Here is a 20,645-nt window from a genome sequence, read left to right on the forward strand (position 1 = left end):
GATTCAAACTAAGGGAAGGAAGCAGGGGCCTGGATGATTCCAGGAGCACATGGCATAGGTTCACGGGTGCAAATTCCAGACCGACTCTGTCGTTGTGTGACAACAGCAAGCTGCTTGCCCTTTGCTACCATCAGTTTCCTTCTCTTTAAATTCAGGGCTTTTTTTTTAGAATATAAAGGGATGGTGCTTGGCTACTGAAGCACCACCCCAAAGGAGGTCTCCATGTGGATAGGGATTTAATAACACAATATTTAAGCAGCAGATGTGTGGATTTTCAGGGTTACCAAGGCTAAAATGGGAATGATGTCGTTTGCTAAGCATGATCAGGTTAGTGATGGGGAAAGGTATCTCGGGAAATTACTGGAAGACACAGAGAAAGTCATCCCAGGGGAGGCATTTGAGAGTAACCATGTGTAAGAATGGTCTCTCTCTTTCCTTTGGGGGTTGCGGTGGGAGATGCTCTCCCAGGTTAGGGTCTGCTGGTGAGGCCTGGCAGAGCCACCATACTGCCAGGGCTCCAGAAGCAGGACCTGGCCATGGAGGCACCCACCAGGGAACCTGGCCAACACCAGACCTACCATAGCATGGCATCTGGGACCCCCTGCAGTCGCCCCATCCTTGCAGGCACCTCACCATGTCAAACCTCCTGGCTAGCTCCAGGTCATCCTCATTCCGGACCATCTCGAAGAAGTCCAAATGCCTAGACAGGACAGGGGGATAGAGGGAGTAGACATCACTGCCAGGCCAGCCCTGGGTGAGGGTTACAGCCCTTCCAAGCCCCCCACTGACTCAATCTGAAGGCTTCATTCAGGCGAGGCCAAGGCAAAGCCAGAAAGAAGCCAGATGCCCGTATGTCAACACTCTCCTCCTTTACAGAATCCCATGCCCATCCCTCGGGGAGGCCAACCGAGGGTCCTATCACCTTCCATCGGGCTTTCACAAGTTCGGAACTCCTGACATTTGGGGCTGGGTCATCCCTGGCTTTGGGAGGTGGGTGTGTGAGTTCCATGATGTGTACCAGCATCCCTGACCTCTACCCACCAGATGCTAGCAGAATCCCCCACTTTGTGACGACCACAAAATGTCTCCAGGAGCTGCCATTTGTCCCCGGGCACCTGCAGTCAGGGACCACTGCCCCACATCTACCTTCCCCAGTGTTCTTTTTATTATTATTATTGGAGTATAATTGCTTTACAATGTTGTGTTAGTTCCTGCTGTACAACAAAGTGAATCAGCTATATATATATACCCCCTCCCACTTGGACCTCCCTCCCTCCTGGACTTCCCTCCCTCCCGCCCCCATCCCACCCATCTAGGTCACCACAGAGCACCGAGCTGAGCTCCCTGTGCTATACAGCAGGTTCCCACTAGCTCTCTATTTTACACATGATAGTGCATATACGTCATTCCCAATCTCCCAATTTGTCTCACCCTCCCCTTTCTCCCCTGTGCCCGTATGTCCGTTCTCTACGTCTGGCATCTCTATTCCTGCCCTGCAAACAGTACTGTCCCGTGTCCCCACTCAAAGCCAATCTCTCATCCTCTACCCCATCCACTCCTCCACGCCACCACAGAAGGACCCATTCTCTCTCCCTTAAGACCTAACGTCATAAAATAGCCTGTGCGAGTGGGGTGGAACCAGAGGGGCTCACTAATGATGCACAAGAGCTTCATTGTGCCCTTTGGTCAGCAAAGGCCTTGATGGCTTGCTTGCACCTTGGCGGGGAGCATTTCTTGGCTGAGCAGCGGGGCGCTGTGGGACGTTTAACATTCCTGGCTCCCTACAACCAAGGCCGGTAGTGCCCCCCACCGGCCAGTTTGAAAACCAAAGAACACCCCTACATGGTTCCAAATCCCCCCCAGCGGGCAGCACCGCCACAGCGGAGGACTACTGGGTCCACCTGCCTATAACATCAGAGATCAGACAGGAGGTCAGCAAAGAGGACAGGCAGGGGCATAGGTGATGTGGGGCAAGAAGGTGGGGAAGCTGTCCACCTCCCACCCCCCAGAGCTGCTTCTGAATCGATGCTGGGTGTGGCAGGCGGTCTCCAGGGGAACAGAAACCTCTACAGGAGTCCTGACCATCCCCCACCAAGGCATTGTCACTGTAGGTTTGCTTGGGGACGGGTGACTTGGGCCTTACTTGTCCAGGACGGCATTCTCGTGCTGCCGGAGTTTGTCAATCACAGGCTGTATCCCCAGCATCAGGAACTCGTACCGTAGATGAAGACGGAACTCCAGATTATCCTGGGGGTCACCAAGGGAGGACCAGACTCACGGGCTGGTCTCGATTTCCACAGGAGTCCCCAGTGGCCCCCTCACTGCCACTCCAGTCCCACCACATCCCCTGCAGCAAACTCATCAGAACTGCTTCGAGTCCCAGAGTTGCAAGAAAGGGTGGGAGGAGACATCCTCTGACCTTGTTATTTACTCCCTTTAGTTCTCCTGCCTCACTTCCTTTAAGTCCTTCACCAGTCTTCTCTAAGTTTGTGGCCTCAAAGAGCAGTGTTGACGAGCGATACAGAGCACACACTTTGGAACCAGACATTTCTTGGTTCCAATCCCTGCTCTGTCACTTACTGGTTTTGTGACTTTTGCAAAAGTCTTAGTTTCCTCATCAGTTAAATGGGCATGATATTACTTACCTACAGGAATGGTATTCATAAGAACTGCTTGATGAGGTATGGTTAGCAACTAACCAGAACAGATGGCAACATAAATAGCTAGTACTGACTCAGGTGACATCAGCATCTTAGGGACAGGTAATTCCCCCAATCCACCCCACCTAACTCAGGTCATCAGGACGGGACACAAAAAAAAAGTATGCTGGCAGAAAAGAGGGAAAAGCAGAGATCATTCAGTTGCCCCTTTGGACCTTCAACAAGCTGACCTTGACTGGGGCATCTGATTGCCTTAGAATTTGGGGAGTTCACCTGCTCTTCAAGGTCTTCTTCGACTGCTGCTATTTTTAAGGTCTGGGAATCCCACTCTGACCCCAAAAGAAGGAAAATCAGAAGTCACACCTCCTAACAGAAGGTGCTAGAAGAGCATGATCAGCCACCCCAGAAATCAGTCCAGAAGCAGGTCTTTAGAAAGCTCTAGAAAGAAGGGCCAACACTTGCCCTCCTCCCATAAATGATCCCCCACCATCCTAAACAATCATCAGCCAGACAAGCTTGGGGTTTGTCCATGACACACATAATGCATGATGCGACCTAGGCAGGAAGCTCCCCAGGAACCGCTCATGAGAGAGAGGTTTATGACAAGCTGTTCTTTCTTGGCCCCAAGTGAAGGAGGCAAGAGGTGATACAGATAATCTGAGGACAACGATGGTAGTGTCAGCCACACTGACCCTCTGCCATTCCCCAGGCAGCACTCACGCCCTCCTCCCCAGGTCCGGAAAGTCAGGGCCCAGCAAGGGCACAGAGAAGATGTCTCACCTCTCCAGCGCCGGCATTGAGGACAGCGTTGATAAAGGACATGATGGCTGTTTTCAGATTCACTTCATCTCGGTACCGGCCCAGACTTCGGTCCAGCTCATTCAGCAGTGTCTGGATGGAAAGGCAGGATGGAAAAAGAGAGGAGGGCTCAGGATCCTACGAGTCCAGCCTCTGTACCTTTGCTCCTGCCATTCCAATCGCCCAGAATGCCCCATCTGTTCTCTCTCCCCAATGTATCCAACTCATCTTGGACCTTCCCTAAAGCTCACCTTTTCCAGGAAGCATCCTTTGCCTGTCTACATCTCAGCCCCAGTCCTACCTTATTCTCCTGTCCACTCAGCCTTGGGGACTTGCTTTATTTTGCTGGGTGATGCTGAAAAGATGCTTTAGCACTTTACAGCTGTTTACAGCTCCTCAGCCCTCCATATCTGTGGGTCCCATATGTGCAGATTCAACCAATGCCAGGTTGAAAATACATGTGTTTTTTAAATTTCAGAAAGTTCCAAAAAGCAAAATTTGAATTTGCTGAACACCAGTAACTGTTTACATAGCATTTATATGGTACTTACAGTTATTTACAGAGCATTTACATTATATTAGGTCCTATAAGTAATCCACAGATGATTTAAAGTATACAGAAGGATGTGCATAGGTTATACGCAAATACTACACTATTTTATATACGACATTTAAGTATCCACAGATTTTGGTATCCACGAGGGTCCTGGGAGCAATCCCCCGAGGATACCGAGAGTAACTGTATTCCCTGTCCAGCTCCTTGATGGCATGGGCATTACCTTTTACCTCCTTTGCATCTTCTGCAAAGGGTCAGGGGTCACTTTCGGAAGAGTAGGTGCTTTAAAATGTTTGATGACAGAATAAACATATAGTCTATAGTGGTGGATAAACCATAATGTTTGTGATAACAGTTCACATCTATTAAGACTTAGTACCAAGACACTATACTTACTGTCTATCTCTTTACCTGGAGCAGGTCAGGGAGAAGAAAAGAGAATAGCATGGCCTGAGTTCCCAGGACTTGTCCCAGTGTCCCTATAGTAGGCACTGGCCCAGGCATTGGGCTTAAAATCTCCATTCCAGCAATGGCATTCGATTCAATATTTCTTGACTGAGCCCCTTTATGAGCCAGGTGCTGGGCTCAGAGATACTGAGCCACAAAAATGAAGCAGACCAATATTCCAGTCTCAAGGAACCCGCGGTCTAGTGAGGAGTCCATTTTCCCAGCCAAACCGCCCCTCTCTTAAGGCTCCTCAGCTCTTTTTATATAAGCCCTCCCCCAGCCCCGCACCTGGAAGCGCGTCCGCTCGGCTGCGTACACCTGGTAGTGTAACATGGCCTGCAGCACCTTCTTGTGGCCGCCAGGCACCAGGCACACGGCGCCCAGGATCTCCAGCACGGCCACCTTGGTCTTGCTGTTCTCTGTGCGCAGGCTCTGTGCAATGGTGCTGATGGCCTCGGGCTGTGCCAGCACGTGTGCCCGCCCCTGGGAGTTGTTCATCAGAGCTTTGATGCAGCCGATGAGGGAGGTGTGGATGCGGCTTTCACAGGTGGCGTGGTCCATGCTCCGGAGGAAGTTCAGCAGGCAGGTCAAGCCCTCCAGCTCGATGAAGCGGGTCACAAACCTGCCCAGACCAGAGCCATCAGCAAAACAGGTATCCTGCAGTTGCATATTATTCTGTATGCATTTTGCAAACAGCTACCCCCTTACCTGGGTACCGCTGTGTCCCACCGACAGTAGCCACTTGCTTCACTTGTAAAATTTGTCTAAAGCGCTAAAATCCTATCACCTCACAAGACTCAGATCTTATTTGCATTTTAAATACCATGCATTTGCACGTCGTTGACTATGGGTTACACAGATATGAAGGTGTATATGTGAAAGAGATGATCATGATAATTATTAGGATAATTATCATGGCTGTTAAACCTGAAGACTCATCACCAACCACGATGGGAATTAAGAGAACTACAGTCAGACAACATGGAGGACTTGCAGACATGGGAGCCATCAGAGTCACTGCAACAAGGGATCAAGGCTGGGGAAGGCACTCTTCAAGGGATCCCTAAGAAAACATCTGAGTTATCTTGAATGTTAGCAAAAAACATTAAAAACCCTTTAGTTCAGGGGTTCTTAACCTGGAATCTGTGTTCCCCTAAGGGGTCTATGGCTAACATTCAGGGGTCCATGAACTTGGATGGGGAAAGAAAATTACACTTTTATTTTTGGTAACCTCTACCTGAAATTTAGCATTTCCTTCAGTGATGAATGTAGGCAATAAACTATAGTGGCATTAGCAGAATCTGTGACTTTGTCACACAGAGAAATCACAGCTATTTTCATCTCTAATTACAGTGGTTACAGGTAACTCAAAATATCATTTCCACTCATTGGGGCTTCAAAATTATGGTGGTTGCTAGTTCTTATTATTTAAGGCATAAAGAAGTACATTTATTGCTATCTCACAAACGTTTAAAATTTGGTAACTATTTCAATTTAATTGGTTCATTTTTAACTTTATCTATTTCTATCTATTTTACTATTTAACAACATCACTCTGATAAGCAGTCAATAGGTTTCATCTGGGTGGCAAAGTCATCCATGGCACACACACATACATACCCACACACACATACATACCCACACACACATACATACACACACACACACACACAGAGGCTTAAAACCCTTGATTCAGTAGGACAATAATTAACGATCTGAGGAAATGTCATAAATGAAGGTGAGGAAAGCACTACATATAATGAGTACATTTGATCCCCAGTGCATTTGTATTTCTACATGATTAAAGAAATACGCCTGGAAAAATAGAATGTACTCTTAAATTGTTAAAAATAGGTATTATTTATTTTCTATTTTACACTTTTATGTATTCCACAAAATTTCCACCATAACTGTGTGTGACTTTTGTAATCAGAATTTTATTATGGGAAAAAAAAATAAATGGAAGTGGGAGATGAACCCGGCAACCTCCCCTCAGCCCTTCTACTTCCTGACTTCCTCATCCTTCTTGCATCCCCTGCCCATACCAGGCCCCCACCCCACCCCGCCGGAGCAACAAGCAGGGATTAGGGGGCTCCCGTTCTCCTTGAGGCTATTTCCAGGCTCCTGGGTCAACCTAGACCACACACGTGCACGCGCGCATGCATGCACGCACACCACACACACACACAGATCATTGTGCTGGTAACAACTGGAGCTCTAGAAAAGAAAAGAAAAAGGCCTGATTGTGGTGTTTGCCAATTTCCATGGTATAAATACCACCAGCATAGCTGATTTCAAAGGATCAATGTGTGTCATTGAACATGGAGCTGGGAAGAGATGCACCGTTTACGTATTCTCACCAGGCACACACAGTGGGTGTAAACTCACTGAGCACACGTAACGGTAAAGAACATACATAACAGTAAAATGTAGTCAAATCATCAGGTAATTAAGGAGTGTAAGTTTTTTTTTTTTGCTGTACGCGGGCCTCTCACTGTTGTGGCCTCTCCCGCCGCGGAGCACAGGCTCCGGACGCGCAGGCTCAGCGGCCATGGCTCACGGGCCCAGCCGCTCCGCGGCATATGGGATCCTCCCGGACCGGGGCACGAACCCGTATCCCCCGCATCGGCAGGCGGACTCTCAACCACTGCGCCACCAGGGAGGCCCGGAGTGTAAGTTTCAAGTACTTGATTACCTTTGTTTTTGATAGCAGTTATTTAATCATGAGTTGATGTAATTTACATTTTCATCATAGCTATGTTTAACAACCAGCTTGCAAAACTGCTGAAAATTTTGAGTTGGCTCCCACAAGCCAGAATGAGTTGCCAGACAAGAGGAGCCTGTGGCTCTCTTGGGCCCTTTCACAATGTGGCCTGGGACGTGGGGAGAGGCTCTTTTCAGCCCTTGAGACACCCATCCCCCCCTTCCTTGCCTGCTCCCACGCTAGATGGAGAAATGTCATCCAGAGACACCACATCGCCCCCTAGTGGCTGGAGTATTTCTCACCCACACTCACCCCTCTGGCGCGGGGCCCCTCATGTGCACAGCTCTTTCTTGTGTACCTGTCCGTATGCCCACCCCCCCACCCCCATCCTGTTCTGTTTTCCCAATAAAACAAGCACCTGCCTTCAGTTTCTCTTCAGGATCTGAGGTTGATCTCATCTTCCCGTGTTCATCTCCCCTCCCCAACATGCCCAATCTCTGGCAGCATCCCAGCCAGAGGGGGAGTGGGAGCCAGGATGTGAAAGGAGGTGAAGTGAGCTCTAGGGGATGCTGGAGAGTGGAGTTGGCCAAGGGGACTGGGATGGGAGCCGAGCTCTGCGTGAAGCTTCGGGAAGCTGAGGGGACCGCTGGGTGAGGGGCCATGGAAGGAAGTGAGGGAAGGCGACATCACCTCATGGGCTGTGTCCGGAGGGCCGTCTTCAGGTCTTCCACGACTTGGTTCCTCATCTCCGTCTCCTCCTCATCAAACGCGTACAGACTCTGCATCTGAGGTCGGAGAAGGGGGCAGAGGTCACGCTGGGCTGCCTGTCTCCCAGCTCCCTGCCACTCCCAGCCCGAGGGTGACCCAGGGGCCGCCCTCGCCTCAGGAATGCTGAGGCCTCAGGGAACGGTTTACTAAGACAGAGTGACAGACTCTGAGAAGAGCCATTCCCAGGCTTCACTTTCCTCATCTGTAAAATGGGGAGAATGATCAGCTCAGACTATTTCCCAAGGCTGTGTGATATATACATAATAAATGTTTCAATGGTTTGGGGGGCTCTAAAGTCACACAGGGGAGGGAGGGATCAGGATAAAATCTTGAGAATAACTGAAAAGCTGCTGATCCCCAGAGAGGGTGGGCTGTGGGGTGCAGGGGAAGATGATAACCACTCTCCCCAAAGCCTTTCCAGGCAGGGCCCGGGGCAGGACAGGGGCGAGGCTCACCGCGGCCATGGAGTTGATGCGGTCGATGTAATAGTCAGGCCAGCTGGTCGCCAGCTTGTTGGGATCCTCCTGCTCCTGGAACAAGATGAAGGACTGGATGGACACCCCCAGCAAGACAGGCCCACAGTCTGAGATCCTGAGCTTCGTCCCAGGTCAGCATTCAGATTCATCTCCTAGCCCAGCCTAGACGGGGTGACTTTGAGGAAGTTACAAAATCTCCCCAGGCTTCCATTTCTTCCTTGGCAAAAGGCAGATCGTGGACATCAAACCTCAGGACCAGCCAGTGACATGAGCAGAAACCATGCAGGTGTATACACTTTCAAACAATATATACAATTAAAAATAAATTCTTTTTTTTCCCTGTTATATTTGTTCTGACTCTATTTAATAAAATACAATTTTAAGTCTGCTGAATCTAATGAAAATGTGTGCTTATATTTTGTACATCTCCTTTTTCAAATTTTATTTTTTTCTGATAATATCATTCTCATTGTATTTTACAAAAGTATTTGTCGGTGACAGTTTGGACCTTTAAAAACTTGGTCTTTCTCTCAGACAGTTTGGGAAGCACTGATTGACATAGAGCATTTGGTGCAGCGCCTGGCACATAGTAGGTACTCAGTAAACTGTAACTTTAAAAAAGGAGGGAAAGAGACACTCCCAAGGCCCTGGGTTTGGAAAGAGGAAGGGTCTGTGCAGCTGGGAGGTAGAGCCCAGATGAGACCTGGCCCTCAGGGCCCAAGAGAAAGCCTCAAGTCCTCCCCCAAGTGTGGGCAGGAATGAGGGGAACTGGACAAGAATTGATGCTGACTGAAAATCCAGTCCTCTCCTCCGGCCAGTGGGTCTGCTTCTGGGCATTACACACACCCTCCTCCTTCCTGTCCCTGTCCCTGTTTCATTTGGATGTTCCCCCTCATCTGCTTTCTGCCAATTTCCTGCTTTCAAATTAGCATGAACATTTACCTCCTCCAGAACCTTCCTGTTGAATCACCTGCCTGCCAGCCGGCCTGGATTTTGCCCTGCATCCCTCAGCCTCATCCACTCTGGCTTCATGATTTTGTTTCTTAAAATCCAAATTTTAGATCAGTGAGAAACCTGCCTTGATCGGGTCTTTGTGACTTCACGTGGATATATATGACCGAAGTCCCCAAATTCTAGCTTCCGCCTTAGCGAGGAGATCACAGAACATAAACGAATGTATCATGAAACACATCCTTTCCTGCCTTCACTGGCTCCCCATTTAGCCACTTCATATGCCTTTAATGAGCACCTACTACGTGCCAATCATTGCACTGAACCCTGACAGTACTGAACAAAAAGTCATCCACGTAGTAGTCTGTCTTGTGCCAGAGGCAGGGTGACCGGTGCTCTACGTCCATTTGTGGGCCATGGAAACCCAGGGTGGGGGACATCTAACACAGAAGGCTCATGCGGGAGCTGGGGTAGGGGGTCTGAGAGGACTGGGCTGAGTTACTCAAGATTACTGAAGCTAAGAAAGGGGGAGGGTGTTAGAGACAAGAGGAAGTCCCATGTGGAAAGAGAGCGGGGTGTGAAAGTGTGTGGGGAGATGACACACAACTTGGTTTGGAAGGTGGCGAGAGACGTCCTTACATTTTAGTGCATTTTTTACTTTAGCTGCACAAGGGATCAACGTCAGGGACCTCCAGAGTAGATCAGTTTGGAAAGTGGAGAACCATGAGATAGGATGAGTTATTCCTGACATTAATTTTCTCCTCCCTCCCTCCCTCCCTTCCATGACTTGAGCTTTTGAAAGACCTGCTTTCCTCACAATGAGATTCCTAAACACAGAGCACACTATTCTGCAGGTGCTTAATACACATGGAGTTTACTAGACAGTGGCTTGCAGTCCATGCAGGTTCTCAGACTCTGGCAGGCCTGCATTCCAGCATCGTTGCAGCACTTGCCATGACTGGCTGGTGACTTCACGTGAAGGCCTCTCTAGGCCTTCCTGGCCTCCTGTGTAGAATGAAAGACTAGATTGGGTTGCTCCTGGGTTCCTTCCAACTCTAGAATAGTGACCAATTTTATGAGCTCGGTCTGGCCCAGTATGGAGCCCGGGATGGAACAAATATCCTGAGTGAGAAGAGTTATAAAAGAGCCAGGAATGGGCTTTAAGGAGCACGAAGGAGAAACAGCCCCAAACCATCCCAGACCTGCCCGTCTTCTCCCAGGAGGGAGACTTCTGAGCCTCAGGTGCAGGAAGAGCCAGGTCCTAGCTCCCAAACACCTATACACTCTTGAGGTCAAGCGAACAAGCTGCAAGCCTGAGAAACGAGAGGGTGGAGGGGTGGGGAGGAAGGTGGGCCAAGGAAAGAAAAATAGAGTGAAAGAAACAGGCTCAAATACAAAGGAGGCAAGAGAGACATAGAGAGAAAGAGATGAAGGAAAGAGACATAGAGATGGAGGAAGAAAGCACAGCCACTAGGAAAGCAGAGGGGAGGAGATAAAACCCAATTAAGACCTGACTGCGGCCCGGCACATCCTGCTAGGGAGGATCACAATCAGGGCACTGACATCTTTTTTTTTTTTTTCTTTTTTTTGCGGTACGCGGGCCCCTTACTGTTGTGGCCTCTCCAGTTGCGGAGCACAGGCTCTGGACGCGCAGGCTCAGCGGCCATGGCTCACGGGCTTAGCCGCTCCACGGCATGTGGGATCTTCCCGGACCGGGGCACGAACCCGTGTCCCCTGCATCGGCAGGCGGACTCTCAACCACTGCACCACCAGGGAACCCCAGGGGACTGACATCTTTTAATGAAGGAAAGGGAGGAAAGGGTGGGGAGAGTGGAGACCAGTGTGTGTCCCTGATGTGCATGCTGCCCTGGGACAGGGCCACAGCCTGGGATGGGGCAGGGTGGGGCGCTAAAGGTCCAGAAGAGACCACTCACTTCCCCCAAATGGAGTTCTTCCAACAGAGCTACCCCCAGGTATGGCCCAGGGCGCACACCCTCCCCGCATACGCACAGGCACAAGAAAGGAATCTAGAGGTTTTTTTGGCCGCGCAGCTTGTGGGGTCTTAGTTCCCTGACCAGGGATCGAACCCGGGCCCACGGCAGTGAAAGCACAGAGTCCTAACCACTGGACCACCAGGGAATTCCCTAGACCTGTTATCGTAGAGCTCCCTTACCCAGCACCAACTCCTGGAACCCAGTGGGCACCTGCTTACAGGATTTCTGAAAACCAGAATCCTATGTCCCTGAGTGTAAGCTCCGTGACAGCAGGGATTATTTTTGTCCTGATTTATTCGCTGTCACTCCTCCAACGCCTAGAACAGGACAGGTGTACAATAAATACTGGTTAAATGAATGAGCAAGCATGGAGGCAAGGGCTGCCCGTGCTGTGGACCCTGAGGGACAGCAGAAGGGAATCAGAGAGGGCACCTTCTTCTTGCTGCAGTAGATCTGCCATTTCTTCTCAGGTGGCAGTGCAAACACAGCCTCCCGGTTTTTGTCGGTGAGGTCCAATTCATCCTGCAAAGACAACAAGAAATACGTCTGAAACCCAGACATGGTTGACCTTCGAATATTCAGCCCTACAGGAAATTACAGTTCCCTCAAATCCCCTTAAAGCCCTCAGCCTGCTGTCTTCCTCCAAAGAGCATCAAAGATATGACAGGGCAATGCGTTTTCTAGAGGTTCAGCCCCATCCTCCCATCTCCTTGCAGCAAGCCCTTGAGCTTCTATCCAAGCATCTTTCACTTCCTGTCCCCGTCCCTGGCTCCTCCTGTCCAGGCCCCCTGTTCCCTGCCCATCTCCCGCATTGCTTTGCTAGCCCCTAGTCCTCTTGCGTGGAGTTTCCTGTCTTCCTTCCTTGTCCTTCTTAAGCTTGTCAACACCATAAATCAAGGCTTGACAAAGAAAGAAATCAGTCTACTGATCCAGTTTTTGCCCTCACCCTTCAAGTCTCTGTGCCCTTCGAGTGTCTCCCCCAGAAATTCTCTGGTTCCCCCAACCTCAGCATGGGTCCCAGCACAACTGAGGAGACCTGGTAAAAGTGATGAGCTGAGCAACTCTCCTGGCAACAAGGGCACGCCATGCAGCGGGAGGTCTGCTTCCCATGGAGGTGTGCCTGCCAGGGACAGCCCTCCAGCTGCACCACCACCAAGACAAGGCTGTGCACACGCAGGCTGGGCTCCAGCAGCTGGCCCACGCTTCCCCAGGAGTAGGACTGAGCAGTTTCTGACATCATCAAATTTAGGGTAACTCTATCGGTAGTTTGGGATGATTTTATAGGTTTGGCTGTGCTGAATGGCCCCTAAAAAAGTTCTCTTATTGAAAATTCTTCTCCTGTGATTCATGAGTTATGCAGGGGCTCATCAAAAAAAATAGTTAATGGGCCATGGGAACATAATGTGCTTTTCAGTTCAATTCTTGTAAGGTTTTTTTTAAAAAAAAATAAAAGCAAAACTTACATTAAGACAAAACAAAGCATAGTATTACTAATCTTTACATTTTCTAAAGTGATAGTGGAAGTAATATCTAAGAAGGTACAAGGGTCTTAAATATCAATATCTACACTGTTTGTCCTTTACTTTTATTCAACGAGAACATTTTAGACTTTCCTTCACATAGATCAGAACTGTCCAATAGGAATAGAATGTGAGACACATGTATTTAAAAAATTGTTCTGGTCACATTAAAAAAATTAAGAAGGAATAGTTGAACTTAATTTTAATAATACACTGTATTTAACCCAAAATATCTAAAATATGGTCATTTCAAAATATAATCAATGTAAAAAAAAAAAAAAGATCAATGAGGTATTTTACATTCTTTTTTTCAAACTAAGTCATCAGAATCTGGTGTGGATTTCCCATTACAGCTCATGCTGGTTCAGACCAGCCACGTTTCAAGTGTCAGCAGTCCCACGTGACCAGTGGCTGCCATCCTCAACGGCACATTCAAAGAGAACTTGAAACTATGCCCATCGGGTCACCTGCCTTTCGAACTAAAGACTCCAGCAGATCTAATGCTAAAGGAAGGTTCTTCCCTAGAACCACTCTCTTCAGATCCCAGGAATGTCCCCAGACCCTGCTCAAGGTTTCTGAAGCATTTTCTTTCCACGGTCAGAATCAGAAATAAAAGAAAAAGATAGAGTTCTGGGCACCTGACACTGCCCAGAACAAACTGCATCTCTTCTACTTTTGCTTATGCAGTTAGTTCCACCCGGCCTGCCCTCCTGGCCCACCCATCCTGTGGACCCTGGTCTAATTCCCAAGCTCAAAGTTAGCATCCTCCCACAAGCCTTCCACAGCCCCTTCCAGGTAAGAACACCTCTCCCTTCCTGAACTCCAGAGCAGTTCTGTTCAACCTTGTATTCTGGCTATGGACACACTGGTCTTTTCTCACCCGTGGTCTCTGTCACTAAATCAAAGGACCTTTCTTGGCGGTTTGGCTCGGCCCAGGTAGCCCATGACTCTGCGGACCATCCACTCCTTACTGAGTCTCTCTTCCCTGGTTTCCTGGACAACCACAGTCTTGGGCAGTCCCTCCTGCTTCACTCTATGTTCCTCCTGGGACCCCCGACTTCTCCTCCTCTCTCCTACCATCCAACGTTGAAGTCCCAAAGGGCACCATCCTGGGTCCTCTCCTCCCCTCCTCCTCTAGGCTTCCCCGGGGTGAAGCCCTCGCAGCCATTCCCAAGGACTCAGTGACGATCCTAAACTCTCTCAAACCTGTACCTCCAGCTCACCAGTGTCCTGAGCTCCCGATCCTGGCACCCAGGTGCCTCCTATACTGATCAACTTTGGTGACCCTCAGGTACCTCCCACACTCATGTAGTGTCAGGATGTGCCAGGCACTGTCCTCAGTGCTTAAGGTTTACTCATTAAACTTGCAACAGCCAATTTTACAGGTGAGGAAACTGATGCACAGAGAACATATGCAAACTGCATTCATCATCCCAGTCCCCTAAGTCTGGGTCTCCACTGGCACACCCTGTCCTGTACAGGGTCCCATCATCCACCCACAACCTCACATAAGAAACCTGGTGTTCCCCGGTTCCTGCTCACTCACCAAGCCCAACAAATCCTACTATACTTCCTTCTCAGTAGCTCTGGAATCTGTCCACTTCTCCCCATCCTCACTGCTAACACTTTAGTCCAAGCCACCATCCTCCCCAGCTCGGAGTGCACCAAGAGCCTCCCAGTGGTCTACAGAGAACACTTCTTCAACAGGGTACCCTGGATGGAGGGACCCTACTTTTTTTTTGAGGAAAGTAGATTGGATCACCTCAAACCCCTGCTTAACCTCTTTGGTGGCTTTCTATCACCCTTAGGAGCGAATCCAAAATCCTTGGTTATTCTCATCGTGATGGTGTTCCCCGCAAAAGGCCCCAGCTCTTTCCTGACTTGAGACTCTCACATCTGCTGCTGCTTCTGCGGGGGACTCTGTGGCCCTATTCTGCACCTCCATTCACTTATCTAACCATTGCTGTGCTTTCAGATCTCAATGGAAGTGTCACTGCTTTCAGGGGAGCCACCATGACCCCCGGTCTAGAAGAAGGCTCCCTGCTAGACACTCCCACAGCTCCCTAAACATTTCCTTTCAAAACACCCACCACGTTATCACTACTGTTCAAGATTGGCCTTCCCATTCGGCTTCCTGTTCTTGGGGGCAGGAACTGCTCCTGTTGGTTCGTCACTAAATCCCTGGCAGCCCCACGGGGCCCAGCACACAGCAGTCTCTCAAGAACTATTTTTCATTTGCTTGATCAATACCTCACGCTAGTCTTCCTGCAGACAAGACGGGTCTGACTCATCCTTTTTTGCCAAAGTACCTTGTAAAAAAAACCAAAAAACCCTGCCACTTAAAATGCTCAATAAATACTTGGTGACTAAAAGGGCCAAAGGAAGGAACACCCCTTGACATGTCCTTCTTTCAAAACTCACATGCTCTGCTCAAGACGATGTCCCTGCCCAGGATAATGCAAGAAATATATTTTTCATCTTCATTCCCAGCTCCTATCCTAGAGCTCTTAAATCCCTTGGAATTTCATGAATGATAGAAGTGATAGGAATATCTTTTGTTCCTGACACAGAGCTCCTAAATCCCTTGGAATTTCCTGGGTGATAGGAAGTGACTCTTGGTGGACCCTAGATAGCTTCGAGGTGGAGGTTGGTCGCCAGAAGGATCAGGCCTTGATTAGAAGCCTAGAACATTCAGCCTCACTTCCCAAACTCTGGGGAGAGAAGGGCTACAGATCAAGTTAAAAAATCTTTCATGTTGAAACTGCCATAAAAGCCCGTAAATGGCAAGGCTCAGAGAGCTTCCCGCTGGGTGGATGCATCCACGGGCTGCGAGGGTGGGGAAGCCCAAACTCCACATGGGCAGACTCCTGTGCTCAGGACAGGAGCCTTACCCTTCTGGGTCCAACCTTACGTACACCTTCATCTGGCTGTTCACATGTATTCTTTAGAATATCCTTTATAATAAACTGGTAATAGTAAATAAAGTGTTTCCCTGAGTTCTGTGAGTGAGCAGTTCCAGCAAATTATCAAACCTGAGGAGGGGATGGTGGGAACCTCCGATTTGCAGCCACATTGGACAGAAGTGTCGGGAAGCTGGGACCCACCCCCTGTAGTTGGCGTCTCAAGTTGGGGGCTGTCTCGTGGATCTGAGCCCTTAACCTGAGGGGTCTGCGCTAACCCTGGGTAGTAAATGTCAGAATTGAGTTAAATTGTAGGACATCCAGTTGATGTCTGTATAAAATTGGAGAACTGCTTGGTGTGGGAAAACCCACATATTTGGCATCAGCAGTATTCTGCATAAAAAACGGATCTTGCAGGACTAACACGGATCAGGCTCCGAACGCTATTCTACGCCAGCAAAGGCTTTGTTCTCTCCCACCTCCGGCCCCACCCTGAGGAAAGGCATGAATCACGACAATGAGTTTTCCTGAAGCTGATGTGATGAGGAAGGTGGATCACTGTTTCTCACATCACGTGCGTGGGTCCATCTTATAGTGGTCCTGTGATGTGAAGAGCTGGATCGCCTTAATCAGACACCTCCATGACCGAATCCAAGTATGAAACCCCGTTCCCAATCACACTGCCTTGTTTCTGTACAGGCCAGCCATGAGAATGAGTGACCAAGAACTAATGGTAGATGACCTTGTGCTTGTTGCTCTCTGCCAGGGTTCAGGCCCGAGTCCTGGGCAGGGGTCCTGCTCCCCAATCCGGGACTTTCTTTGGTGTGCAGGCTTTGTCTCACCATCAGACCTCCCAAGGGAGGAATCATGCTTCTTTCCTGTTCTGTCTCCTGTGGTCAGAGTATGACATGTCACACACAGGGTGCTGCTGTGGCCTGAATGGCTATCACAGAGGGTCAGGAAGAGCTGCTACCAGTATAAACGATAGAGCTTCTGTCTTCCCCAGGCTAGACATGGGATGTCATCATCCCAGACCCTACCCACATTCCAGGTGTGATACAGGTATGTCTACCTTCCTGTTTCTAGTTAATCATCCCCTGTTCTGAGACTTGTGGTTGCCGAGGGGGAGGGGGCTGGGGGAGGGATGGAGTGGGAGGTTGGGATGAACAGATGTAAGCTATTATGTATAGAATGGACAAACAACAAGGTCCTACTGTATAGCACAGAGAACCATATTCAATATCCTACGACAAACCATAATGGAAAAGAATATAAAAAATGTATATATATGTATGACTGAATCACTTAGCTGTATAGCAGAAATTAACACAACACTGTAAATCAACTATACTTCAATGAAAAGAAGAAAATCATCCCCTGTTCTGAGGTACCCAGTGTCCGTCTACAGAATTCCACCCTCTCTTCTTTCTGTGCTTGAGATAAAAGGATCCCAGGGAAATTCCAGCGAGCAGAAGAGAAAAAGGTGCCAAGTGCTCCGATGTTCTCTGAGGCCCCTCACTGCCTGATTTCACAAAGGTGTGGACCTGCTCCTCTCATGGGAGCCCGCTGCTACCCCGCGAGGTCTAAAATCCAGTGGAGATATGACGGAGGTCCACCTTTCATGGTGCCCACCCCAGTGAGTGACTCTGTTTCTCCCCCATAGCTGAAATGTCCTCAGGGCCCACCTCAGCCCCAAGCAGAGTTTCAGCAGGTGAAGATGCCAGCACATGGGCCCTTGCCCTCTGTCTGGCTCTGCCTGCTCTAGCCGTGGCCCTCCCCATTGCCAACCCCCCTCCCTTCCCACCCCCTCACTCACCACCAGCTCTGCAAAGCACACGTTCAGCTCCTCTGGGTTGGGGATAGGACTGGAGAACTCCATGTACTGCAGGGGGTGGTTGTCCCGGAGGTTGATCTCAGGGAGGTCGCTGCCCCCAAAGCAGCACAGGAAGCCCAGGCCATGGCGGCTCCTCTTGCGGGGGGCCATGGTCACGGCCAGCTGGGGGGACAGTCCGCAGGCAGATGCCCTAGGTCCTCATGGTGATCTGGGTAGAACAGAAAGCACAGAGTGGTCAGGCATGGCAGCCAGGTGGACAGGGATGTGGCCACTCTGCCACCATGACTTCGTTGCCCAACTGTCAGGAGCCTTCAGCCCAAAAGCCAAGCCCCTTCCTTCTCCCACAGCCATGAACACTTTCAGATTCTCCTTCTGTGCCCCTAGAGAAGACAGGAGGGCTGTCGTCACAGAACGTGACTTCCAGGAGGTCAGAGCTGGCACTCAGCCTACCCTCTCTCTGACTGTACAGATGGGAATCCTGTTCCCTGTCCTCTGGTTCCCTGCAGACCAGTTTCCAGCAGGGATCCCTTACTCACTTGATTCACTCCAGGGTCTGGGGATACCTGCTTTAAAGGTGTCATCCAGTGGGGAGGGAAGAGCTGAAGTCGGCTGGCAGGGGAGACACCAAGCTAATCACATGGCATGGCTCCTGGAGTGGGGGCCTCCATGGGAGCAGAGGATGGAAGGCTTGCACAGCTTTCTGCCCAGTCTGTTGCAGCCAGAAATGTTTGGATGAATGTGAAATATCAACAGGGCGTGGGTTCACCCACCCACCCAGAAGGAGGGGTGAGCTGGGGGAGCCATTAGAGTGAACCCTCAGTAAGGAAATGGGGCTGATCATTGGAATGGTGTTCAGCCAAGAGTGAAGGGAATCTGGTCAAATCTGCTTTCCATACTGACCAAGAACAGAGGACACCACTATGGCCAGAGATCAGAACTGAGGGCCACCCAACAGCTGGGTGGTTGTTGGAACAGAAAGGGTTAAGTCTTTGCCACTGGGAGAGCCTAGTTCTATGGTGACCAGCATGAGGCTGAACACTGGCCCTAGTCATTGATGTCATATAGCTACCAGGTAGGTTAAGCCCAATTATCTGCACATGGCCTTCCTGAAAGGGCCAAATGATCCTGGACCAATGGTTCCTAAACATGGTTTCAGATCTGGGTGGGTTCACTAGAGAGACCATTGCTTATCCACCACCCTGCTGCCCAGCCACATTCTCCTCATATTAATATATCCTAATTTTTTGAATATAAGTTAAGATTCTGCCTTTATCCTTATTGAATATTACATCACAGGTTTAGGGTCAAGATTTTTTTTAGTTGTGGCAAAATACATAGAACACAAAATTTACCATTTTACCATTTTTATGTGTATAGTTCAGTGGCACGAAATACATTCACATTGTTGTGCAACCATCACCACCATCCATTTCCCGAATTTTTTTCCATCTTGTAAAACAGAAACTCTGTACTCACTAAACAATAATTTCCCATTTCCCTCTCCCCCCAGCCCCTGGCAACCACCATTCTACTTTCCGTCCCTGTGAATTTGTCTACTCTAAGTACCTCCTGTGAGTAGAATCCTACAGCATTTATCCTGGCTTATTTCACTTGGCATCATGTCCTCAAGGTTCATACTTGTTGTAGCAGAATATCCTGTCTTTTTAAGGCTGAATAATATTCCACTGTATGCATATACCACACTTGGATTATCCATTCATCTCTTGACAGGCACTTGGGTTGCTATCTCCTTTTGGCTATTGTGAATGCTGCTGCTGTGAATGTGTATAACTATCTTTTTGTGTCCCTGCTTTCAGTGCTTTGGGGTAATACACCCAAAGGGGTCAAGGTATTTTTGAGTCATGATTCTTAGCTGTTTCTCCTAGATTTGGGTCATTAACAGAATGATCAAAATGTCTCCATGGTCTGTACTTACACCATTGCTAAAAATGTTGACCACAGCGAGGATAGCAACAGGCCCAGATGACGTAGCTACTTTGTCTGGGAATGCCAAAGAAGTCGTCATTAACAGTCTCAGGGGATAGTCCTTCAACCAGCTCTGAACCCATGAACCCATGTGCTTATCTAGCCCTCATTTCTTTTTTTTTTTTTTTTTTTTGCGGTATGCGGGCCTCTCACTGTTGTGGCCTCTCCTGTTGTGGAGCACAGGCTCCGGACGCACAGGCTCAGCGGCCATGGCTCACGGGCCCAGCCGCTCCGCGGCATGTGGGATCTTCCCGGACTGGGGCACGAACCCGTGTCCCCTTCATCGGCAGGCGGACTCTCAACCACTGCGCCACCAGGGAAGCCCTAGCCCTCATTTCTTAAAGACACCGCAAGAGATTGTTTCCTAAGTCCTTGTGGACCTCCAAATACGCCCAATCCAAGGCATTCCCTTGAATCAAGTTCTAGAACCTTAACAAAAAAAGATAAATGTGGCGTAACTTGTTCCTAGTGAAGCCAAGGTTACCCAAGGAGAACACTTCTTTATTTCCTAAGCCCTAACAATCTAGCTAATAAATCAGCCATCTGAGCTGGCCTCTCATATAAGACATGATGCATTTTAATCATCACTCAAGAGTTTTTTACTGGCTCCACTTTTTCTTTCTTTATAAACTTTGTGACACTTTTAAAAAAATGTTTGCTAGGGCCTCCCTGGTGGCGCAAGTGGTTGAGAGTCCGCCTGCCGATGCAGGGGATACGGGTTCGTGCCCCGGTCTGGGAGGATCCCATATGCCGCGGAGCGGCTGGGCCCGTGAGCCATGGCCGCTGAGCCTGCGCGTCCGGAGCCTGCGCGTCCGGAGCCTGTGCTCCGCAACGGGGGAGGCCACAACAGTGAGAGGCCCGCATACCGCAAAAAAAAAAAAAAAAAAAAAAAAAAAAAAGTTTGCTAGCATTTATTAAATGTATCTGAACACAGAACTTTCAAACCATTTTCTACAGAATTATTTTCTACCAAAGATATTTTAAGAAATATTGCCCTATACAATCCAAGAATTATGCATCTTTTCTACAATATATACAAACCTCAGGTTAT

The 20,645-nt window shown here is 49.1% G+C and overlaps 1 protein-coding gene across 3 annotated transcripts in view; it reads right to left on the reverse strand.

Annotated features, from left to right (window-relative positions):
* Positions 1-20,645, reverse strand: part of DAAM2 (dishevelled associated activator of morphogenesis 2) — a 115,685-nt gene that overhangs the window by 30,332 nt on the left and 64,708 nt on the right. For all 3 annotated transcript variants that reach the window (XM_060110922.1, XM_060110923.1, XM_060110925.1), the window contains exons 2-9: positions 17,591-17,816; positions 11,787-11,876; positions 8,389-8,463; positions 7,856-7,950; positions 4,750-5,083; positions 3,441-3,551; positions 2,144-2,247; positions 634-700 (exon numbers count right to left, since the gene is read on the reverse strand). In XM_060110922.1, the coding sequence (XP_059966905.1) occupies positions 634-700; positions 2,144-2,247; positions 3,441-3,551; positions 4,750-5,083; positions 7,856-7,950; positions 8,389-8,463; positions 11,787-11,876; positions 17,591-17,758 (1,044 nt within the window). In that variant the 5' untranslated portion in view covers positions 17,759-17,816. The remainder of the gene's footprint in view (positions 1-633; positions 701-2,143; positions 2,248-3,440; positions 3,552-4,749; positions 5,084-7,855; positions 7,951-8,388; positions 8,464-11,786; positions 11,877-17,590; positions 17,817-20,645) is intronic.

Source organism: Mesoplodon densirostris, chromosome 10 (genome assembly GCF_025265405.1).
Source record: "Mesoplodon densirostris isolate mMesDen1 chromosome 10, mMesDen1 primary haplotype, whole genome shotgun sequence".
NCBI lineage: Eukaryota > Metazoa > Chordata > Mammalia > Artiodactyla > Ziphiidae > Mesoplodon > Mesoplodon densirostris.